This window comes from Coregonus lavaretus (assembly GCF_964263955.1).
Source record: "Coregonus lavaretus genome assembly, chromosome: 6".
Lineage (NCBI taxonomy): Eukaryota > Metazoa > Chordata > Actinopteri > Salmoniformes > Salmonidae > Coregonus > Coregonus lavaretus.
Window position 1 is genome coordinate 47827619 of NC_139993.1, and position 24505 is coordinate 47852123.

Below are 24505 nucleotides of genomic sequence, written 5' to 3' on the forward strand. Positions count from 1 at the left end.
GGTCCTGAGTGCTCTGGAGCAGGTTTTCATTAAGGATCGCTCTGTACTTTGCTCCGTTCATCTTTCCCTCAATCCTGACTAGTCTCCCAGTCCCTGCCGCTGAAAAACATCCCCACAGCATGATGCTGCCACCACCATGCTTCACTGTAGAGATGGTGCCAGGTTTCCTCCAGACGTGACGCTTGGCATTCAGGCCAAAGAGTTAAATCTTGGTTTCATCAGACCAGAGAGTGTTTCTCATGATTGGTGGAGTGCTGCAGAGATGGTTGTCCTTCTGGAAGGTTCTCCCATCTCCACAGAGGAACTCTAGAGTTCATTCAGAGTGACCATCAGGTTCTTGGTCACCTCCCTGACCAAGGCCCTTCTCCCCTGATTGCTCAGTTTGGCCGGGCGGCCAGTTCTAGGAAGAGTGTTGTTGGTTCCAATCTTCTTCCATTTAAGAATGATGGAGGCCACTGTGTTCTTGGGGACCTTCAATGCTGCAGAAATATTTTGGTACCCTTCCCCAGACCTGTGACTCGACACAATACACAATAGTGTCTTGGAGCTCTACGGACAATTCCTTCGACTCATGGCTTGGTTTTTGCTCTGACATGCACTGTCAACTGTGGGACCTTATATACACAGATGTGTTCCTTTCCAAATCCTGTCCAATCAATTGAAATTACCACAGGTGGACTCCAATCCAGCTGTAGAAACATCTCAAGGATGATCAATGGAAACAGTATGCACCTGAGCTCAATTTCGAGTCTCATAGCAAAGGGTCTGAATACTTATGTAAATAAAGTTTTTCTGTTTTTTATTTTTAATACATTTGCAATCATTTCTAAAAACCTGTTTTCGCTTTGTCATTATGGGGTATTGTCTGTAGATTGATGAGTAAAAAAAAATATTTGACCCATTTTAGAATAAGGCTGTAACGTAAATAAATGTGGAAAAGGTCAAGGGGTCTGAATACTTTCCGAATGCACTGTAGATCCCTGATGCAGGGCTGGCTATAGCTTCAGAGAGCAGCAGTAGCATCACATTAAGACTTTAACACACAGCAGCAACAGCATCCCTCCCTCAGAGAACAGGACAGGCCATTAATGGAGCCAGGGTTGTTTAATTCGACCGGCGCCTGAATCCCATCTCGTTACTGTCAATCACACAGACACAGGTAAACACCAGGCAGCAGGATAATTAAAGAGCCAGATAAAGGAGATGCTGAGAGTGAATCACTGAAGCACAATCTCTCTTTCTCTCTGTTCTCTCTCGACTTTCTCTGTCTAGTCGTCTCTCTCTATGTTTGTCTGTAACTTTCGCTGTATCTCTTCCTATCTCTCTCTCTCTCTAACGAGGCTGTAATGCTGTTTAAATGAATCCTCCGTAGTTAATTGGAGACAAAAGGATTACAAGGGGAACTGGAAATAATGTGGGGTGGGGGACACAAGGGCTAGAGTAGCAGTCACCACGATGCCCATACCCACACGACACCCATACTAGGCTTGGGTGATATAACGCATATACCGTATGACGGTGTATTTAGACATACTGACGGTGGTGCGTGCTACGCCACTGCTTATAATTATAAGTTAACTGTCTAAGATGTTAAATTATATCCAGCTCAGAGATCCACCTATGCATTTGGTTTGCTAACTTCCTAGCTAAGTGGCTAGATGGCAAGATTAAGCTTCTTGGCTACAGCAGAGACAAATAATCCCCTTCTGGATCAAGATCCATGTTGCCTAAATTGTCTTGTGCATCAATAAAATCATATATATATATATATATATATATATATATATACACTACCGGTCAAAAGTTTTAGAACACCTACTCATTCAAGAGTTTATCTTTATTTTTTACTATTTTCTACATTGTAGAATAATAGTGAAGACATCCAAACTATGAAATAACACATATGGAATCAAAAATCAAAAAAGTGTTAAACAAATCAAAATATATTTTAGATTTTAGATTCTTCAAAGTAGCCACCCTTTGCCTTGATGACTGCTTTGCACACTCTTGGCTTTCTCTCAAACAGCTTCACCAGGAATGCTTTTCCAACAGTCTTGAAGGAGTTCCCACATATGCTGAGCACTTGTTGGGTGCTTTTCCTTCACTCTGCGGTCCGACTCATCCCAAACCATTGTGGAGGCCAGGTCATCTGATGCAGCACTCCATCACTCTCCTTCTTGGTAAAATAGCCCTTACACAGCCTGGTGGTGTGTTGGGTCATTGTCCTGTTGAAAAATTAATTATAGTCCCACTAAGCCCAAACCAGATGGGATGGCGTATCGCTGCAGAATGCAGTGGTAGCCATGCTGGTTAAGTGTGCCTTGAAATCTAAATAAATCACAGACAGTGTCACCAGCCAAGCACCCCCACACCATAACACCTCCTCCTCCATGCTTTACGGTGGGAAATACATATGCAGAGATCATCCGTTCACCCACACTGCATCTCACAAAGACACGGCGGTTGGAACCAAAAATCTCCAATTTGGACTTATTATTGGTGTCCTTTAGTAGTGGTTTCTTTGCAGCAATTCGACCATGAAGGCATGACTAACACAGTCTCCTCTGAACAGTTGATGTTGAGATGTGTCTGTTACTTGAACTCTGTGAAGCATTTATTTGGGCTACCATTTCTGAGGCTGGTAACGCCAATGAACTTATCCTCTGCAGCAGAGGTAACTCTGGGTCTTCCATTCCTGTGACGGTCCTCATGAGAGCCAGTTTCATCATAGCACTTGATGGTTTTTGCAACTGCACTTGAAGAAACTTTCAAACCTTGTCACAACACAACTGATTGGCTCAAATGCATTAAGAAGGAAAGAAATTCCACAAATTAACTTTTAAGAAGGCACACCTGTTAATTGAAATGCATTCCAGGTGACTACCCCATGAAGCTGGTTGAGAGAATGCCAAGAGTGTGCAAAGCTGTCATCAAGGCAAAGGGTGGCTATTTGAAGAATCTCAAATATAAAATATATTTTGATTTTGAACACTTTTTTGGTTACTACATGATTCCATGTGTGTTTTTCATAGCTTTGATATCTTCACTATTATTCTACAATGTAGAAAATAGTAAAAATTAAGAAAAACCCTTGAATGAGTAGGTGTTCTAAAACTTTTGACCGGTAGTGTATATATATATATATATATATATATATATTATTTTTCATAAAGAAATAGGGCCCCTTGTGTGCACTTCCGGTAATACTGTATACCGCCCCACCCTAACCCATACCCATACTCAAACATACCCCTCTACCCATGACATATACCAACACCTCTACCCATGCCCTATACTCTGTATGCCGGCACATACAGTCAAGAGGGAGCTAGGCAACCACTAGTTGACCTCTACAATTCACAGAAACATTTGTATCTTCAGATATATGTAAATATATAATAGATAACATTACTATACTGTTTTAACATGCTTATAAATGATAACATATGTGACCCGTTTCAAGAAACTAGGCGTATGTCACATGTCACTACTTCACAGGAGGGGCATTTGAACATATATTTTATCAAAATGCATTTTTGGCCAGAAATGCTTTCTGGAACATGTGAACTTTCATGTGCCTTAATAATAAACTTGTATGCCATCGGTAAATAATAATACAATTGTTAAATTACGAGCCTAGTTGGTTTAGCCACAGAAAAAGACAGGAACCTTCCTGATAGCTATGATTGGCTGAGATAATGGATGGGCTGGACATGCTGAGAGATGAGTTCGGATTGGTTTGCCATGTAGCAGGCTTCTGTCTATAACATGAGCTGTTCAGTATATGTAGATAATCCTTGCTACCGCGGCTTTTTTGAAAGATATAACGTTAGCAATGGAAAACCGCAAAAGTGTTGCTACTGATCTCAACAACATTGCTGCCCAGAATTTAGCAGGCGCTATCGACAAAGATCAGTGAGAAAAAGTTGTGATGGACTACTTTCTGCACATGGTCAGTGTGAAACGGAGTGACTTGACACAACAACGGGCCAAACAAGCTGTAGCTAGCTACAAACCAAATGGAAAAGACGCTGCCGTGAAGTGTTCATCCATGTATATGGGTAAGCTACATTTTCAGATATTTCACGTTTTTAATTTTGTCAGAAAGCTGTTTTCATTGCAAGTTAAAGCGTTCTGTTAGCTAGCTAGCGAACGTTAGCTTGCTGGCTCGCTAGCTAACGTTATGTGTATGATCTGTGTAGTAATATTATTTGTATCTCAGAAATCTATTTGCATTGCTAGTTATAGCCAAATGTTAGCTAGCTAGCTAACATTGAACCTAGTTGGTTAACTTTAGCTAACTGCAGATTCATACAACAGCATTTCATGTGGCTAACTATGACAATCAGTTTGTATTACTAGTAGTATGGGTTGGGATTATGGTTCATTGTTTAGCTAGCTAGTTAGCTAGCTACATGTCTAAACAAAAGACTCCACTTCGCCAGATGATTACATGACCCATCAAGTTAGCCCGCTGTGTCTGGGGGTGATTACGGCCATCTATTGTATTTCATGAACATGTGTACATGTCTAGACAATAGTGACCCATCCACTTACCTAAATGTGGCTGGGGGGTGGTTATAGCATTTCTTTCACATGTCCCATCAATTTAGACAAGTGTGTCTGGTAGAGTTGTGCCGACATGGCCATACTCGTATTCGTAATCGTATCCATAAATTGACAGTTGATAGTTGGATCGGATGATACTTGTGATCAGTGGCGTGTATTCATGGATGCCAAGGGAAGCCAGACTTCCCCAATTAATTAAGAAATATATACATTACCGTTCAAAAGTTTGGGGTCACTTAGAAATGTCCTTGTTTTCGAAAGAAAAGCATTTTTTTTGTCCATTAAAATAAAATCAAATTGATCAGAAATACAGTGTAGACATTGTTAATGTTGTAAATGGCTATTGTAGCTGGAAACGGCAGATTTTTAATGGAATATCTACAGAGGCCCATTATCAGCAACCATCAGTCCTGTGTTCCAATGGCACGTTGTGTTTGCTAATCCAAGTTTATCATTTTAAAGGCTTATTGATCATTAGAAAACCCTTTTGCAATTATGTTAGCACAGCTGAAAACTGTTGTGCTGATTAAAGAAGCAATAAAACTGGCCTTCTAGAGACTAGTTGAGTATCTGGAGCATCAGCAATTGTGGGTTCGATTACAGGCTCAAAATGGCCAGAAACAAATAACTTCCTTCTGAAACGCATCAGTCTATTCTTGTTCTGAGAAATGAAGGCTATTCCATGCGAAAACTGGCTCTTACCAGAATAGAAAGAGGAGTTGGAGGCCCCGGTTAACAACTGAGCAACAGGACCAATACATTAGAGTGTCCAGTTTGAGAAACAGACGCCTCACAGGTCCTCAACTGGCAGCTTCATTAAATAGTACCCGCAAAACACCAGTCTCAACGTCAACAGTGAAAAGGTGACTCCGGGATGCTGACCTTCTAGGCAGAGTTGCAAAGAAAAAGCCATATCTCAGACTGGCCAATAAAAATAGAAGATTCAGATGGGCAAAAGAACACAGACACTAGACAGAGGAAGATTGGAAAAAAAGTGTTATGGACAGACGAATCGAAGTTTGAGGTGTTCGGATCACAAAGAAGAACATTTGTGAGACGCAGACCAAATGAAAAGATGCTGGAGGAGTGCTTGATGCATGGTGGAGGCAATGTGATGGTCTAAAATGTCAACAACAAAAAATGTCTGGGGGTGCTTTGGTGGTGGTAAAGTGTGAGATTTGTACAGGGTAAAAGGGATCTTGAAGAAGGAAGGCTATCACTCCATTTTGCAACGCCATGCCGTACCCTGTTGACGGCGCTTGATTGGAGCCAATTTCCTCCTACAACAGGACAATGACCCAAAGCACAGCTCCAAACTATGCAAGAGCTATTTAGGGAAGAAGCAGTCAGCTGGTATTCTGTCTATAATGGAGTGGCCAGCACATTCACCGGATCTCAACCCTATTGAGCTGTTGTGGGAGCAGCTTGACCGTATAGTACGTAAGAAGTGCCCATCAAGCCAATCCAACTTGTGGGAGGTGCTTCAGGAAGCATGGGGTGACATCTCTTCAGATTACCTCAACAAATTGACAACTAGAATGCCAAAGGTCTGCAAGGCTGTAATTGCTGCAAATGGAGGATTCTTTGACGAAAGCAAAGTTTGAAGGACACAATTATTATTTCAATTAAAAATAATTATTTCTAACCTTGTCAATGACTACATTTCCTATCATTTTGCTATATTTCCTATTCAAACTCATTTTCATGGAAAACAAGGACATTTCTAAGTGACCCCAAACTTTTGAACGGTAGTGTATATATATATAAAATAATTTATTTAGTCTCTCTGTGTTTTCACAATTTTCGTTCAATTCACAAGAGGCTGATTGTATCTCACCGGAGAAAGCATCCAAGCGAGCGTGTAGGCTATCTATCTGATGCTGTCTGGTCATAAAGAGTATGACATTGTTGCCGCCCGTAGCATTGAATGTAAGGGAAACCAGCGAGCATTTGACCTCCCTCGATAAAAAAAGTATAAAAGAAATAGCCAATCAGCACTGAGCTAAACTGAGTGAGCTCAACTGTGAATAGTCCTGGTGCACCCCAAAAAAATGGGGAAGCCAGTTTGGATTTGGCTTCTCTCCTATCACGTCGCATCAAGAGAAATACGTCATTGACAGAAACAACTTGAATTGTTGCATCTCATTGTATTGTTGTCCTCCGGTGGCTAGCTAGCTAAAATTGGCCCTTTCCTAAATTAGCCATGGATGGAGATGGGGATTTGGACTTGTGGTTTTACTTAATTCTCCGTACTGGCCAATGATTATAACGGCGATTCTGATCCAACCATAAATGCATACATTATGCCCCTGGACTGAGAGGATGGAAGTTCAATATGTAGCAGGATCAACGTACAGCCCGCCCTTCTCTTTACAGTAGGCCTGTCGCCGACCCAAAATAATATTGGTAGAGCGAAAGTCGATTGGTCAAAAAAAATATTATGTGTATTTTTCCATATATAGACACACCCTATGTGTTTTAATAAAATCAACTATATGCATTGAGCTTGTCTGATGCTTTAAGCTTACTGTTTGATGAAACAAGACACAAATGACTCAAGGGGGAGCCAGAGATCTAGATAACCAGAAAAAAAAATCACCTGACCCAACCATTCTCATCCCTCTCCTGCTAGCTTTCACAGATTCTGCCATTACTCTCCTGAAGTTGCCGGTAATAGGCTACACGAGGAGTTGGCAACCTTTCTCATGTGGAATGCCAAGTTATCTTACCATTTCTACTGATCTGCATGCCAGTTATGATTTTCATATGCACATTTTCGTGGTACAGTTTTATTTGAATTATAATAATGTATTCATATCTCAAAATCATTGTCATGTGGTTAATCAAAATTCTATCAAAATCAAAATTAAAATTATACAAACCTAAAAAGTTACGTCTTTTGCCATTGCCAACTATGTAAAAATAGCCTGTATAAAGCCAACAAATAAAAACATTGCAGCCTGCAGGTAGAAAATATCCTGATACAAATAAATATCCTATAAATCACATTGGCTATGCATGGCCTGTCTGCAACTAACTTGAAACATTGTATCAACTATTAACTTGGGTCCAGCTGAAGCTTGCCCTAGCGAACTTGCAACATTATATAAAATATTCTGGGCCCCTCAGAGTTTCCTGTGCCAGTGAGCTCGGGACAGACACAGCTGTATTTGCACAAGGGATAAGAAGCAGTGCTTGACTTGGGCAGGAGAGCTGAGTACCGACACCTCAAATTTGAGCTCCTGTTCCTCTTATAGAATATTAGCTCAAAAGTATCGTAGAGCTCCTGAACCTAAATATAAACAGTACCAGCACCCAAAATGAGTTCCTGAACATATTTCAGTCCAAGTCAAGCACTGGTAAGAAGTAATCAGGTAGGCCTATTTTATGAAATTTCCCCTGGATCAGAGAATGACATTTTTCCCTTTCACGCTGAGTGGTTATTGAAAGGGAGAGAGCTGGAAAGATTTTTCAAATACATTGAGGAACTATTGTCATTTTCAATGGATGTAAAAACAGACTTTGTTTGTTTGCTGTTTGAGTAGAAGAAAACATTGCTTTGAGAAGCTCCACAGCTCATTAGTGGTGGTGCGTTAAGCCAATCAGAAATACTATCAGATCCCCAAATGGGCACATTTATATGCCTACATTTGCACGCAGGCCAGGTGGCCTATAGGCCTACTTCTAAGTGTAATCAGGTGTGCGTCCTTACTCAAGATTGACAGAAGCGCTCCAAACAAAAGACAATGACTAAATTGAATTGACAAAACTTGTAAATGGAATGAAATAAACCAAAATATGTTCCTCACAAGTGTTGCATAGGTTGTGCACTCTGCAAACAATGTGTCCACTCCGACAATGAGAACGGTAAACGGAATAATAATATATTGAATGCATTAACAGAAATTACCGTAACCAAACAAACATTGTAGGTTAGAAATGATAGGAATTAATGGTAAATGTACTACTGGTGATATATGTAATGGTGAATTGAACAATCAAACACAACATCTCACACAATGATGTTATGAAACAATAAATGTGCACAAATTGGCGGGAGAGAGCGCATTCTGGCGAGAGAAGTGCATTGTGCATCTAGGCACTGCATGGTCAATCTGACAATCCGTGGGTTAAAGGTTTATCAACTTTCAAAGCAGAATTACTTTCCCATTGTTCCTCAACTGCAGTGTATGATATACCATTTTGTAGCTCTGAGTCTCTACTTTTATCCAATGTAAAAAACACAATTTCAAATTTTGCTACATAAGACCGAATCGAGGCAGTCGGTCACATATGGATAAACTGCTGATGTTTCAAAGGGCATCATCTAGACAGCAGAATTAGTAGCTAGTTGTAGTCAATTGATGTATTCTGGCGCATTGGAGCTCTCTTCTCATCCTTTGTCTGTCTCTAATCATTTCATCCCTGCTGGTTTATCAGAGCACCGTCAATTAACCCAGCTAAGGCAGATTAATGAGAAATTAATCCCTTTAAGACACTGCAAAGGTCTCTTCTCCTATGAAGAGCTGCAGCTCCAGTACTGAGGCTATACAGGGAGGCTAAGGTAAGATATAGAGCCTGATTCTCTACCCCTTCTACTATTCATCTCCCAGCAAAGATTTCTCATAATGCTCTGCTGTAAATCACTCATATTAAATTTCCTTTAATCCTCAGAGAATAATGAATTATTCGTATGTGTGTGTGCGTCAGTGGCGTAGCGCAGTTTTGTGGGGCCCCCCGCAAAGTCCGAGCAAGGCCCCCTCAAATAATGAACTATATGTTTTCAAAATGCATACTGCCTCCAGGTCATTGCAAAGTGGTGTGTGACACCCTGATGAAGCCTTCCGTTGCCTATGTTTGCTGTTTGAGATGCTGTAGCAGCAGCTCTCGCGCTGTCTGACAGTTTATCCACTCAATGGCTCTGTATCTGTATGCTGTACGCGTGTGATAAATAAGATAGGCCTACATAACGAATATACTGTACACACGCGCCCATTTAATTCCACTGAATTATGCAAATTAACCTATAGACCAATAAGCAAAACCAATCAAATGTATTTCCATCAATGAATAGGCTAAAAAGCATTATTTCGCAATAGGATATTTTCTTTTCAAGGACAATTGGCCAGCGGCAATTTTATTTCTGTCTTTTCAATTTTTTTATTGGTTATCAGGTATGGCAGTTCTAATAGGTGACTCACACACACTATCAACAAGTTGCTTGGCAACCGCAGTGACTCATGACTCAGGGAAACAATCATTTGCTGCAATACTAGTGAGATAAGCTGACAGTGAGACAAACCAACACAGCTATTTTACAACAAGCCTACATATTGACCTTTATTCGTCTCCTCAGGGGCAAATTCGGTCTATGTGACAATAAAAAATAAAATAAATAAAAACTTTTAGGGGGTATCTTCTGGACAAATTAGCACAATTACACAAGTACACCTACTCATTCAAGAGTTTTTCTTTATTTTTACTATCCTACATTGTAGAATAATAGTGAAGACATCAAAACTATGAAATAACACATATGGAATCATGTATAACCAAAAAAGTGTTAAACAAATCAAAACATATGTTATATTTGAGATTCTTCAAATAGCCACCCTTTGCCTTAATGACAGCTTTGCACACTTGGCATTCTCTCAACCAGCTTCATGAGGTAGTCACCTGGAATGCATTTCAATTAACAGGTGTGCCTTCTTGAAAAGTTAATTTGTGGAATTTCTTTCCTTCTTAATGCGCTTGAGCCAATCAGTTTTGTTGTGACAAGGTACAGTGGGGAAAAAAAAGTATTTAGTCAGCCACCAATTGTGCAAGTTCTCCCACTTAAAAAGATGAGAGAGGCCTGTAATTTTCATCATAGGTACACGTCAACTATGACAGACAAATTGAGCATTATTTTCCAGAAAATCACATTGTAGGATTTTTTATGAATTTATTTGCAAATTATGGTGGAAAATAAGTATTTGGTCACCTACAAACAAGCAAGATTTCTGGCTCTCACAGACCTGTAACTTCTTCTTTAAAAGGCTCCTCTGTCCTCCACTCGTTACCTGTATTAATGGCACCTGTATGAACTTGTTATCAGTATAAAAGACACCTGTCCACAACCTCAAACAGTCACACTCCAAACTCCACTATGGCCAAGACCAAAGAGCTGTCAAAGGACACCAGAAACAAAATTGTAGACCTGCACCAAGCTGGGAAGACTGAATCTGCAATAGGTAAGCAGCTTGGTTTGAAGAAATCAACTGTGGGAGCAATTATTAGGAAATGGAAGACATACAAGACCACTGATAATCTCCCTCGATCTGGGGCTCCACGCAAGATCTCACCCCGTGGGGTCAAAATGATCAAAAGAACGGTGAGCAAAAATCCCAGAACCACACGGGGGGACCTAGTGAATGACCTGCAGAGAGCTGGGACCAAAGTAACAAAGCTACCATCAGTAACACACTACGCCGCCAGGGACTCAAATCCTGCAGTGCCAGACGTGTCCCCCTGCTTAAGCCAGTACATGTCAAGGCCCATCTGAAGTTTGCTAGAGTGCATTTGGATGATCCAGAAGAGGATTGGGAGAATGTCATATGGTCAGATGAAACCAAAATATAACTTTTTGGTAAAAACTCAACTCGTCGTGTTTGGAGGACAAAGAATGCTGAGTTGCATCCAAAGAACACCATACCTACTGTGAAGCATGGGGGTGGAAACATCATGCTTTGGGGCTGTTTTTCTGCAAAGGGACCAGGACGACTGATCCGTGTAAAGGAAAGAATGAATGGGGCCATGTATCGTGAGATTTTGAGTGAAAACCTCCTTCCATCAGCAAGGGCATTGAAGATGAAACGTGGCTGGGTCTTTCAGCATGACAGTGATCCCAAACACACCGCCCGGGCAACGAAGGAGTGGCTTCGTAAGAAGCATTTCAAGGTCCTGGAGTGGCCTAGCCAGTCTCCAGATCTCAACCCCATAGAAAATCTTTGGAGGGAGTTGAAAGTCCGTGTTGCCCAGCGACAGCCCAGTAACATCACTGCTCTAGAGGAGATCAGCATGGAGGAATGTGCCAAAATACCAGCAACAGTGTGTGAATACCTTGTGAAGACTTACAGAAAACGTTTGACCTGTGTCATTGCCAACAAAGGGTATATAACAAAGTATTGAGAAACTTTTGTTATTGACCAAATACTTATTTTCCACCATAATTTGCAAATAAATTCATTAAAAATCGTACAATGTGATTTTCTGGAGAAAAAAAATCTCATTTTGTCTGTCATAGTTGACGTGTACCTATGATGAAAATTACAGGCCTCTCTCATCTTTTTAAGTGGGAGAACTTGCACAATTGGTGGCTGACTAAATACTTTTTCCCCCACTGTATATATACAGAAGATAGCCCTATTTGGTAAAAGACCAAGTCCATATTATGGCAGCTCAAATAAATAAACAAAGAGAAACGACAGTCCATCATTACTTTAAGACATGAAGGTCAGTCAATACGGAACATTTCTAGAACTTTTAAAGTTTCTTCAAGTGCAGTCTCAAAAACCATGAAGCGCTATGATGAAACTGGCTCTCATGAGGACCGCCACAGGAATGGAAGACCCAGAGTTACCTCTGCTGCAGAGGATAAGTTCATTAGAGTTACCAGCCTCAGAAATTGCAGCCCAAATAAATGCTACACAGAGCTCAAGTAACAGACACATCTCAACATCAACTGTTCAGAGGAGACTGTGTGAATCAGGCCTTCATGGTCGAATTGTTGCAAAGAAACCACTACTAAAGGACACCAATGAGACTTGCTTGGGCCAAGAAACACGAGCCATGGACATTAGACCGGTGGAAATGTGTCCTTTGGTCTGGAGTCCAAATGTGAGATTTTTGCTTCCAACTGCGTGGCTTTGTGAGACACGGTGTGGGTGAACGGAGGAAGTGTTATGGTGTGGGGGTGCTTTGCTGGTGACACTGTCTGTGATTTATTTAGAAATCAAGACACACTTAACCAGCATGGCTACCACAGCATTCTGCAGCGATACGCCATCCCATCTGGTTTGGGCTTAGCGGGACCATCATTTGTTTTTCAACAGGACAATGACCCAACACACCTCTAGGCTGTGTAAGGGCTATTTTACCAAGAAGGAGAGTGATGGAATGCTGCATCAGATGACCTGGCTTCCACAATCCCCCGACCTCAACCCAATTGACAAGGTTTGGGATGAGTCGGACCGCAGAGTGAAGGAAAAGCAGCCAACAAGTGCTCAGCATATGTGGGAACTCCTTCAAGACTGTTGGAAAAGCATTCCAGGTGAAGCTGGTTGAGAGAATGCCAAGAGTGTGCAAAGCTGTCCGCAAGGCAAAGGGTGGCTGTCACGATCGTCGGATACAGAGGACCAATGCTCAGCGTTATTTGCGAACATGCTTTTATTAAATGATACACAAACAAAATAACAAAATCGATACGTGACGTCCAAAGGTGCAAAACACAAACCTACACAGGAACAAGATCCCACAAACACTGTGGAAAAACAGACTGTTTAAATATGGTTCCCAATCAGAGACAACCAGCAACAGCTGACACTCGTTGCCTCTGATTGAGAACCACTCTGGCCAACATAGAAACACAATACAAGAACTATACCCTAGAAACACAAAACTAGAACAACATAAAGAACACTCACACCTTGGCTCAACATACAAGCATCCCCAGAGCCAGGGCGTGACAGTACCCCCCCCCAAAGGCGCGGACTCCGACCGCGCCAACAGAACACCACAGGGGAGGGACCGGGTGGGCACTCCGCCTTGGCGGCGGATCCGGCTCTGGGCATGATCCCCACTCCCTCTCTAAACCCCCACAGTACCCCTGGTCCGGTCTGGCCCTGCTCACCGGAGCTGGACTGCACACTGGTGGAGCGGATTGCTCTAGCTCCGGCGTGAAGCAGCTGACCCGTGCCGAACCAGGCACCGGTGGAACAGGCACGGGCTGTGCCGGACTGACGGAGCAGGAACGGGCCGAGCCGGGCTGACGAAACGCACCCCTGACTTGGTGCGGGGAGCAGGAGCGGGCCGGACCGGGCTGACGAAGCGCACCACTGACTTGGTGCGGGGAGCAGGAATGGGCCGAGCCGGGCTGACGAAGCGCACCACTGGCTTGGTGCGGGGAGCAGGAACTGGCCGGGCCAGGCTGGCGACGCGCACCATTGGCTTGGTGCGGGGAGCAGGAACAGGCCGGGCCGGCGACGCGCACCATTGGCTTGGTGCGGGGAGCAGGAACAGGCCGGACTGGGCTGGCGACGCGCACCACAGGCTCGGTGCGAGGGACAGGAACAGGCCGGACCGTACTGGGGACAAACACCACTGGCCCTACGCGGGGATCAGGAACGGGCCGGACCGGACTGGTAACACACCCCAGTACCTCTCGCCGTGCCTCTACACTTTCCTTTCCCTTTGTGACCAGTGGCCCCCGTAACCTGGCGGCCTCCTCTGCCAACCCGCTGGACCGCTCTATCGCGGCCTCCTGCTGCCCCGTCGTCCACGGCGTGAGCCCCCCCCCTAAAAATTATGGGTGTCTCTCCTCCCCGTGGACCAGGCCTCCATATCTCTCGCCAGACTCTCACCCCACTGCTCCAAAGTCCAACCTCTCTGCTCTTCACTTGGCTTGGCCCAGTAGAGACTCTTACTCCACTGCTCCAAAGTCCAACCTCTCTGCTCTTCACTTGGCTTGGCCCAGTCGAGGTTGCAAAGGAGATCCGCTAGAGATTCCCCTGGCGATGGCTCCTGGACACGCTGCTTGGTCCAGTTTTGGTGGGATCTTCTGTCACGATCGTCGGATACAGAGGGCCAATGCGCAGCGTTATTTGCGAACATGCTTTTATTAAATGATACACGAACAAAATAACAAAATCGATACGTGACGTCCAAAGGTGCAAACCACAAACCTACACAGGAACAAGATCCCACAAACACTGTGGAAAAACAGACTGTTTAAATATGGTTCCCAATCAGAGACAACCAGCAACAGCTGACACTCGTTGCCTCTGATTGAGAACCACTCTGGCCAACATAGAAACACAATTCAAGAACTATACCCTAGAAACACAAAACTAGAACAACATAAAGAACACTCACACCCTGGCTCAACATACAAGCGTCCCCAGAGCCAGGGCGTGACAGTGGCTATTTGAAGAATCTCAAATATAAAATATATTTTGATTTGTTTAACACTTTTTTGTTACCTCATGATTCCATATGTGTTATTTCATAGTTTTGATGTCTTCACTATTATTCTACAATGTAGAAAATAGTAAAAAATAAAGAAAAACCCTTGAATGAGTAGGTGTTCTAAAACTTTTGACCGGTAGTGTAGACTTGAAATCACTGGCCACTTTAACCCTCCCGTTGTCCTAGGGTCAAAATGACCCGCCACTGTGTTGAACCAACTTTATTTAATTTTTATATTTTTTGGATCATTTGTGAGAAGGAGGCAGTGAGACTTTAAAGAAAGTCTCACTGCCTCCTTCTCACAAATGATCCCAAAAATATAAAAATTTAATAAAGCTGGTTCAACACAGTGGCGGGTCATTTTGACCCTCGGACAACGGGAGGGTTAAGAGACTAACAGCTTACAGACGGTAGGCAATTAAGGTCACAGTTATGAAAGCTTAGGACACTAAAGAGGCCTTTCTACTGACTCTGAAAAACACCAAAAGAAAGATGCCCAGGGTCCCTGCTCATCTGCGTGAACGTGCCTTAGGCATGCTGTAAGGAGGCATGAGGACTGCAGATGTGGCCAGGGCAATAAATTACTGTGAGACGCCTAAGACAGCTCTACATGGAGACAGGACGGACAGCTGATCGTCCTTGCAGTGGCAGACCACGTGTAACAACACCTGCACAGGATCGGTACATCCGAACATCACACATGCGGGACAGTTACACCAGGAACGCACAATCCCTCCATCAGTGCTCAGACTGTCCGCAATAGGCTGAGAGAGGTTGGACTGAGGGCTTGTAGGCCTGTTGTAAGGCAGGTCCTCACCAGACATCACCGGCAACAACGTCGCCTATGGGCACAAACCCACCATCGCTGGACCAAACAGGACTGGCAAAAAGTGCTCTTCACTGACGAGTCGCGGTTTTGTCTCACCAGGGGTGATGGTCGGATTTGCATTTATGGTCGAAGGAATGAGCGTTACACCGAGGCCTGTACTCTGGAGCGGGATCGATTTGGAGGTGGAGGGTCCGTCATTGTCTGGGGCGGTGTGTCACAGCATCATCGGACTGAGCTTGTTTTCATTGCAGGCAATCTCAAAGCTGTGCGTTACAGGGAAGACATCCTCCTCCCTCATGTGGTACCCTTCCTGCAGGCTCATCCTGACCCTCCAGCATGACAATGCCACCAGCCATACTGCTTGTTCTGTGCGTGATTTCCTGCAAGACAGGAATGTCAGTGTTCTTCCATGGCCAGCGAAGTCTGGGACCTGTTGGATCGGAGGGTGAGGGCTAGGGCCATTTTTGACCCCCCTTTGTTCAGGGACACATTATTCAATTTCTGTTAGTCACATGTCTGTGGAACTTGTTCAGTTTATGTCTCAGTTGTTGAATCTTGTTATGTTCATACAAATATTTACACATGTTAAGTTTGCTGAAAATAAACACAGTTGACAGTGAGAGGACGTTTATTTTTTTGCTGAGTTTATGTATATATTCTTAATTCCATTCCTTACTTAGATTTGTGTGTATTGGGTATATGTTGTGAAATTGTTAGATATTACTGCACTGTCGGAGCTAGAAGCACAAGCATTTCGCTACACCCACAATAACATCTGCTAAACATGTGTATGTGACCAATAAAATCTGATTTGACATCCTCCATATGCTATACATACATACAACCCTTATAGCCCTACACTGATAGTTTAGATTGAGTTTGTAATAACATTGTAATCTAGAACCCACATTGTTACATAGTAACCAGTGCTTTGGAATCACATAGCAGTGGACTTCTGTGATTTTGTTATACAAGTGGACATCCATACTGTTCAACGTACAATACGGGAAGGAGTTGAATGATCCTACTATCAGTTCAGTCATTCAGTATGAGTAGGCCTACAAGATAATACCATACTGTTCAATACGAACAAAGTACACTATTTTTATTAGGCTTACACTGTACTTAACAGGAATAATTACACAGTAATAAGGACACTGCAATATAGAAATGTGACTTGAAAGTTTAAAGTCCATACCAACAGTCTGTCCAGAGATTCCATACCAGGCCCAGATGCCTGTTTCCGGCCTTTGTGTTGACCAGGCCTGTTTTAACTATTTTCACACTGTAAGAGGTAGAGCCTTTTCTGCTGCCAACAACAACAGCTGCTGCTATGCCCCGGCAGGGGTCCGCACTCTGGGCAGGGGGTCTCAGCTCTCAAACAATTAATAGGATCATTTGCACCTTGTGTGTGTGTGTGTGTGTGTAGGGGGGGGGGGGGGGGGGCTAGACAAGTATCAGAAGCCTGCAACAACAGGGAATGAAGAGCACATCTGAGTAACAATGTCAAAAAATAACAAACAATGATACAAAGCCCTGTTGTGTGGTGGGAGTATGGGAGAACTCTCTCATCTCTCTGATATTCCACATATTTGAAAAACACTACAGATAAAAACTTTCTCCAGAGACGTGATATTCCACAGGAATCTTTCTAGAGATAAAACTCAAAATGCACACGTACTTACAGGAACTTGTAAGCCAGGGCCATGAGCAAATATTGACCCTATAACCTTTGCTTGTACTGGGAAAACAGTGATGACATAGCCTACCTTCACCAAACAGCCAGAATTACCATGCAGAGGCTATACAGGCTATACAACTGGAGAAATTAAACAGGACATAGCACAAGTAAATGGTCATAAGGCAAGAAACAGAGGATGGTGGTGAATATTGAGGTCAATATTTTAAGATGGACATTGTTGACATAAGCATAGGCTAATAATCGGACAATATTGGACCAATGAAGAGAGCAAGACCGCCAAAAGCAGTTTCTATAAAGCATTTCCACCCCATTGCCTCACTTCAAAGAGCGCCATCCCAGATCACCGACCGCATGGACCACATGAGAACAAGAAAAAGCGGCCTGTAGACTTTTCAGGAGCCTATAAACCTGAGTAATAACTTATGTATGTTTATATTTTTCTTTACTAACCCAATGAACTCCTGCAAGCCGAGTCATTTATTTGTTATACTTTCTAGTGGCTGGTTAATTTACGCTGGAGGCGGTAGCAGCCAGGCCACCCAGATAGGAACACTGTGATAAGTGCATCTGTGCTTAGTTCTTTCACGTTTTTCTTGCCCACAAATCCAGCAAGATTTATCGCATGGCCTAGCCTACATGGGCATTATGGAATTGTTTCGCAATGGAACTTCTTTAGATGAAGGGCACAACTAACCCGTATTCTTCTCATTGCAGCTACGATCTCCACTCTGCTGTTCGGCCGCGCCACGTCCAGACTGCCGATGTACTGGTTAGGAACAAAACAGAAAGCAATGATAGAAATGTTACCATATTTGTTTTTACTATTGCGATATTCAAACACCCACACTAACAACGTTAAATAGGGAAAAGTAGAAAGGGGATTAGCCTAGGATATAGCCTAGGCTAATACTCAAAAAACCTTAATAAGCAAAATACAACATTGGTTTGTCCAAAGTTAATGATAGTTTAGCAAATAATCTCAATATAATAACATATACAAACAACTCACCTTGGCTTCGAAGTTGATCCCATGTTGGAATGCTTCCTCGTTATGCAATGGAATTCTCAAATCATGGCCATCATCAACTAGATTGTACTTTGTTTTCGCTGGCATGACTGCCGACTATCCGTTTTCACAACACACGGAAAGGAGACGAATTTACTTGTTAATCCAAAACGCTGTCAGACAGCTAAAATATTCCCCAAAATCAGGAGTCCCAAATTCCTTAATTCCAGTGTTCCATCATAGCGACTGGAGTCGTCCCAGACCTGAGTATCACACTAGCATGTCCAGTGGGCTAGGAGGTGTAACTTTGTATGTATTGCTCACGCAAGTAGGCTGGCTTCCTGTTCTGATACAAAAACAATCGTTGCTCTCCTGCGAATCAACTCACTTCCAAAAATAAGTAGCCCAAGGTTACTTCCAGCGACGTAAGAGCACTTATAACCAAAAACAATTTACACAATAGTCTTTTTTGTTTGTTTTTCTGGTCCTGCCGTATTTCCCCTGTCGAACTTCGCTACAGCGCCATGGCCAGCCTCTTCACTCTCCCCATGGATTCTCAAGGCAGATCGGGATTGGAGGAATCTGGGAATTCCACCTGTTTTCATTGGAACAGAGTTACATCATGGAATAGTAGGAGGGGAGAAACGCTCAAACTCAGCCCCAGGAAAGCGGTGAATGTCAACTAGCGGCACAACGAGAAGGAATAGTTGCTCTTTCGGTCCAACTTTCCTAAAACCTATGTAGTTACATGGTAGTGATTAGTGAGTTACATAGGCATGTAGGAGGCTACAGTGTAGGCCTAATTGCAGTGTAGGTGCATGCTGTTACGCTGTAGGCCTACGTATAACTGTGTTATAACACCTGTTTGTATAAAACGAAAACACATTGGTATGTTTATGCATTGCATTACTAAACCAACTCAAACTAAGTGTGGGTAAATTCTCTCTCACCCAACAATGTATCCTATGTTTTAGATCAGGTATCTTCGTTAGAAGTTAAATTATGATTATGTAGAATAGTGATGTTGTTTAGGCAGAAAGCAATGGATAGACAGCTGCTTGAGATTTAGAAAGAGCAAGACTACCGACTAGTGGTCACCTAAGCTAGTGACTGTAATAAGGCACTCATTATGCAATGCAGGCAATATTCTGGACATCATGCTCTGCACATGATGTGCATAAATGCTGTTTGGTGTTGTATAATGCAGAGTCCCTCTGTGTCACCTGCACTGTAACTTACAGTAAGAAGCAGCGCTCTGCTCCCCAAGGTCTCAAATGTGTGGGGAATTGGAGCAGCACTAATTCACATTCTCAACACTTCACTGGCAGAGGCTAAAGGCTGTCACTGTACTGACTAACTAGTCTGAGGGTGCATCTCAATAGTCTTAAGTGGCTTAATCTCCTCATCTCATTAATCATCAGCATGTTGTCCCAAGCAGTGAAATAGATAATTGCAGTAAAGGCGTTAATCCTAACAGTCTAAAGTCGCTTCCTCTCCTGGGTGAAAATCATATGGATAATACAGGGATGCCTAGGGCCATCTGTTATCACCTATCCTGTGCTTTCAGGTCAGTGTGGATGAGGGAAAGGAGAGGAAGCAACTTTAGATGATTGGAAACAGCCCAAGTCTCACTAGCTCTCTCTCAAAATAACATCATGGATAATCTCCCTTTAGTCTTTTGTCTCCATTTCCATCTGTGTGTGCTCATCGTTAAGTGGATTTTGGAGATCAGTCATTATGCTTCCTGATTCTTTAGAAGAGGGATCTCTGATGATTCTGCCGTCACTGACCATTTCTGCTACTAGGCTACTACAGCTGCTGCTGATTATACAGCCACAATTATTCCTACCTCAGGTGGTTATTCATTTACTAATGCATCTAAAATGACTATGAAGTAATAACCTTGGGATCATTTACAGTATTTAATGTGCTGTGATATTATTAGTGTTAGTGTGTTTAGCTGTGCAGGCTGGGGATGTCTTCGGTGGCATCCCCCCCCCCCCCCCCCCCCCCCCCCCCCCCCCCCCCCCCACACACACACAAACACACACACACACACACACACACACACACACACACACACACACACACACACACACACACACACACACACACACACAGCTAGCCCAGAGGCCTCTTAATCTGAATTAATCATGGCATTTCTTTAAGAATGTGGGGCAAGTGACACAAGCAGGGGATGGACCACTCCCCAGAGACAACCAGCGAGAGAGAGAAGAGGAGGAGAGAGAAACAGAAAATAATAATAAAACGATTGTGCCATTTCCCAAGGACACAAAAAACAGACAGTTTAAAATAATGTTACATTTCATTTGCTGCTTTCCAGATCCCAAGGACATTGTACATGGAAAAGATGAGAGACAGAAAGAGAATCAGCAAGAGAGAGAGAGAGAGAGAGACATAACTGGTCTCAATGAGGGGAAGCTGGAGATTTACTGAGTTAACTTGGTGGATGAAGAGAGCGTAAAACATCAAATATCATCCAATATAGACAGTTAAAAGGCAAAATCGTCTAAAAATCGTGAACATTATCCAGATAGAGACCAGGAAGAAACACAGAGACTCATCTACACCACATGACTTTCTGGTCCTGCAGATGATTAACCTGGGGTGCTTTTATGCAGTGACTTCTTTGTTTGCATGCAGTGCATCACTTGGAGACTTGGAAGTGCCTTTGTGTGCAATAATATAAAGCTTTTGAATATTTTGAATAGAGATGTGGAAAGGATCTGAGCAATGACGTGTCTTTCACATTGTCAATTAACTCCAAAGGTGAGCGATCATTCAAGCACATATTCCATCCTGATTACTGAGAAACGCATACTCTTTCTCTTCCTCTCTCTCTCTCTCTCTCTCTCTGTTCTTTTCTCTCTCTCTCTCTGTCTCCTTACTCTGATGTGACGAATGAGAGGCTCCGGTTCAAGGTTCACATTGTAGGTGTAATATTACTTGCTCCCATAGGTGGGGCAAGAACTGCAGAGATAACGCTAGACAGCACTCAGTACATAGACAGATTTATGACATACAATACAAAGGTATTATCAAGACATAAGTCTAAATTCTCTCTCTCTCTCTCTCTCTCTCTCTCTCTCTCTCTCTCTCTCTCTCTCTCTCTCTCTCTCTCTCTCTCTCTCTCTCTCTCTCTCTCTCTCTCTCTCTCTCTCTCTCTCTCTCTCTCTCTCTAAATGTCTTCACCACACCATTAAAGCTACTCTATCTTTCTCATCTGCCCACTTGGATCTACACAGAGAAAGAGGGGTCCTCGGGGTATGAATAGGTGTTTTCAGTTAGGCCTGCGTGTGCAGTGCTACAAGATGGAGTCGCTCCACAGGAGGTCTTCATGGGGACTATTTCTAGCAGAGAGTATAAAGCAACGCTCACCTTGCTTTGAACATGAAAAGCATTTCCTTCATAGCTCTGGCATCCTCTGATAAACATTAAAGGTCAGGGGGCTTTCATACTGTATACACTCTCCAGGAACTACTTAAACCGTGTGTTCATGTATGTCTTTTTCAGTTTGTGTGTGTGTATGTGTGCATGCGTATGCAAGTTAACACATGGTAAATGTTCTGTATTAGAATAATGTGTTTACAATACTGTACAATACAGGATACTCCCTCCATCCAGCAAGCTGTTTCACACATAAATAATATGCTGCTGTACATCTAGATAAATATAGTGTAGGCCTATAACTATCTGTCTACTACCTGTAGAGGAGGGTCAAGAGGCACTCATTCTCTCACACAGCATGGTACCAAGTGTTCTATTTCAAAGGAGAGCAGCAAATGTGCCCATGGGTGTAATTATGTTTTCTACAACTACTACTATTTGTTTTACTTTCTGCCATTTTCTTTCACCCCGAACAGTAAAACAAAACAAGACAGAAAATAAATAATATTTGTGATCTGAGGCCGTGATGATTGTAATGTAGTTTTTGTAATTCTGTGTGAGCATCATTCTAAACTCTGTCTTTGCCTCCAACTGCAACCTACTCTACTCTGACATTCACATACTGAGTCTACCCAGAGGAGTGAGAGAAAAGAGAAAGAAAGAGGAGGGAGAAAGAAGAAGAGAGAGGGACTGGCGAAAGAAAGGGATGCTCTGATTGACGATGATTTACCTTCGATCTGCACACTCTTTATCTCAGACAATAGACAGCCATCTACTCAAAGCACTAATGCCTCTCTATCTATCTATCTATCTCTCCCTCTCTCTATCTCTCTCCCTCTCTCTCTCTTACTATCTCGCTCTCTCTCTATCTCTCTATCTCTCTCTCTCGCTCTCTCTCCCTCATTCTCTTACTATCTCTCTCTCTCAATTCAATTTCAATTCAATTTAAGGGCTTTATTGACATGGGAAACATACGTTAACATTGCCAAAGCAAGTGAAGTAGATAGTAAAAAAAAAGGTGAAATAAACAATAAATATTAACAGTAAAAATTACACTCAGAAGTTCCAAAAGAATAAAGACTTTTCAAATGTCATATTATGTATATTTACAGTGTTGTAACAATGTGCAAATAGTTAAAGTACAAATGGGAAAATAAATAAACATAAATATGGGTTGTATTTACAATGGTGTTTGTTCTTCACTGGTTACCATTTTATTGTGGCAACAGGTCACAAATCTTGCTGCTGTGATGGCACACTGTGGTATTTCACCCAGTAGAGAAGGGAGTTTATCAAAATTGGGTTTGTTTTCGAGTTCTTTGTGGATCTCTGTAATCTGAGGGAAATATGTGTCTCTAATATGGCCATGCATTTTGCAGGAGGTTAGAAAGTACAGCTCAATTTCCACCTCATTTTGTGGGCAGTGTGCACATAGCCTGTCTTCTCTTGAGAGCCAGGTCTCCCTACAGTGGCCTTTCTCAATAGCAAGGCTATGCTCACTGAGTCTGTACATAGTCAAAGCTTTCCTTAATTTTGGGTCAGTCACAATGGTCAGGTATTCTGCCACTGTGTACTCGCTGTTTAGGGCCAAATAGCATTCTAGTTTGCTCTGTTTTTTTGTTAATTCTTTCCAATGTGTCAAGTAATTCTCTTTATGTTTATGTTACGATAATAGACAGTACTGTGCAGCTGTCTTCATCGACCTGGCCAAGGCTTTCGACTCTGTCAACCACCGCATTCTTGTTGGCAGACTAAATAGCCTTGGTTTCTCAAATGACTGCCTCGCCTGGTTCACCAACTACTTCTCAGATAGAGTTCAATGTGTCAAATCGGAGGGCCTGTTGTCTGGACCTATGGCAGTCTCTATGGGGGTGCCACAGGGTTCAATTATTGGGCAGACTCTTTTCTCCGTGTATATCAATGATGTCGCTCTTGCTGCTGGTGACTCTCAGATCCACCTCTACGCAGACGACACCATTTTGTATACATCTGGCCCTCATTGGACACTGTGTTAACAAACCTCCAAACGAGCTTCAACGCCATACAACACTCCTTCCGTAGCCTCCAACTGCTCTTAAACACTAGTAAAACTAAATGCATGCTCTTCAACTGAACGCTGCTTGCACCCGCCCACCCGACTAGAATCACTACTCTCGGCGGGTCTGACCTAGAGTATGTGGACAACTACAAATACCTAGGTGTCTGGTTAGACTGTAAACTCTCCTTCCAGACTCACATTAAGAATCTCCAATCCAAAGTTAAATCTAGAATCAGCTTCCTATTTCGCAACAAAGCCTCCTTCACTCATGCTGCCAAACATGCCCTTGTAAAACTGACTATCCTACCGATCCTTGACTTCGGCGATGTCATTTACAAAATAGCCTCCAACACTCTACTCAGCAAATTGGATGTAGTCTATCACAGTGCCATCCGTTTTGTCTCCAAAGCCCCATACACTACCCACCACTGTGACCTGTACGCTCTTGTTGGCTGGTCCTCACTACATGGTCGTCGTCAAACTCACTGGCTCCAGGCCATCTATAAATCACTGCTAGGCAAATCCCCGCCTTATCTTAGCTCATTGGTCACCATAGCAGCACCCACCCGTAGTCTGCGCTCCAGCAGGTATATCTCAGGTCATCCCCAAAGCCAACACCTCCTTTGGCCGCCATTCCTTCCAGTTCTCTGCTGCCAATGACTGGAACGAATTGCAAAAATCTCTGAAACAGGAGACTCTTATCTCCCTCACTAACTTTAAGCATCAGTT

At 42.9% G+C, this 24505-nt stretch overlaps 1 protein-coding gene across 1 annotated transcript in view; it reads right to left on the minus strand.

The window, feature by feature from the left end:
- The window catches only part of LOC311131467 (carboxyl-terminal PDZ ligand of neuronal nitric oxide synthase protein-like), a 187195-nt gene extending 168311 nt beyond the window's left edge, over positions 1–18884 (minus strand). Inside the window, exons 1-2 of the mRNA XM_084164481.1 lie at positions 18334–18884; positions 18019–18090 (exon numbers count right to left, since the gene is read on the minus strand). Coding sequence (XP_084020607.1) covers positions 18019–18090; positions 18334–18438 — 177 coding nt within the window. The 5' untranslated portion in view covers positions 18439–18884. The remainder of the gene's footprint in view (positions 1–18018; positions 18091–18333) is intronic.
- Between the last annotated feature and the right edge of the window lie 5621 nt (positions 18885–24505).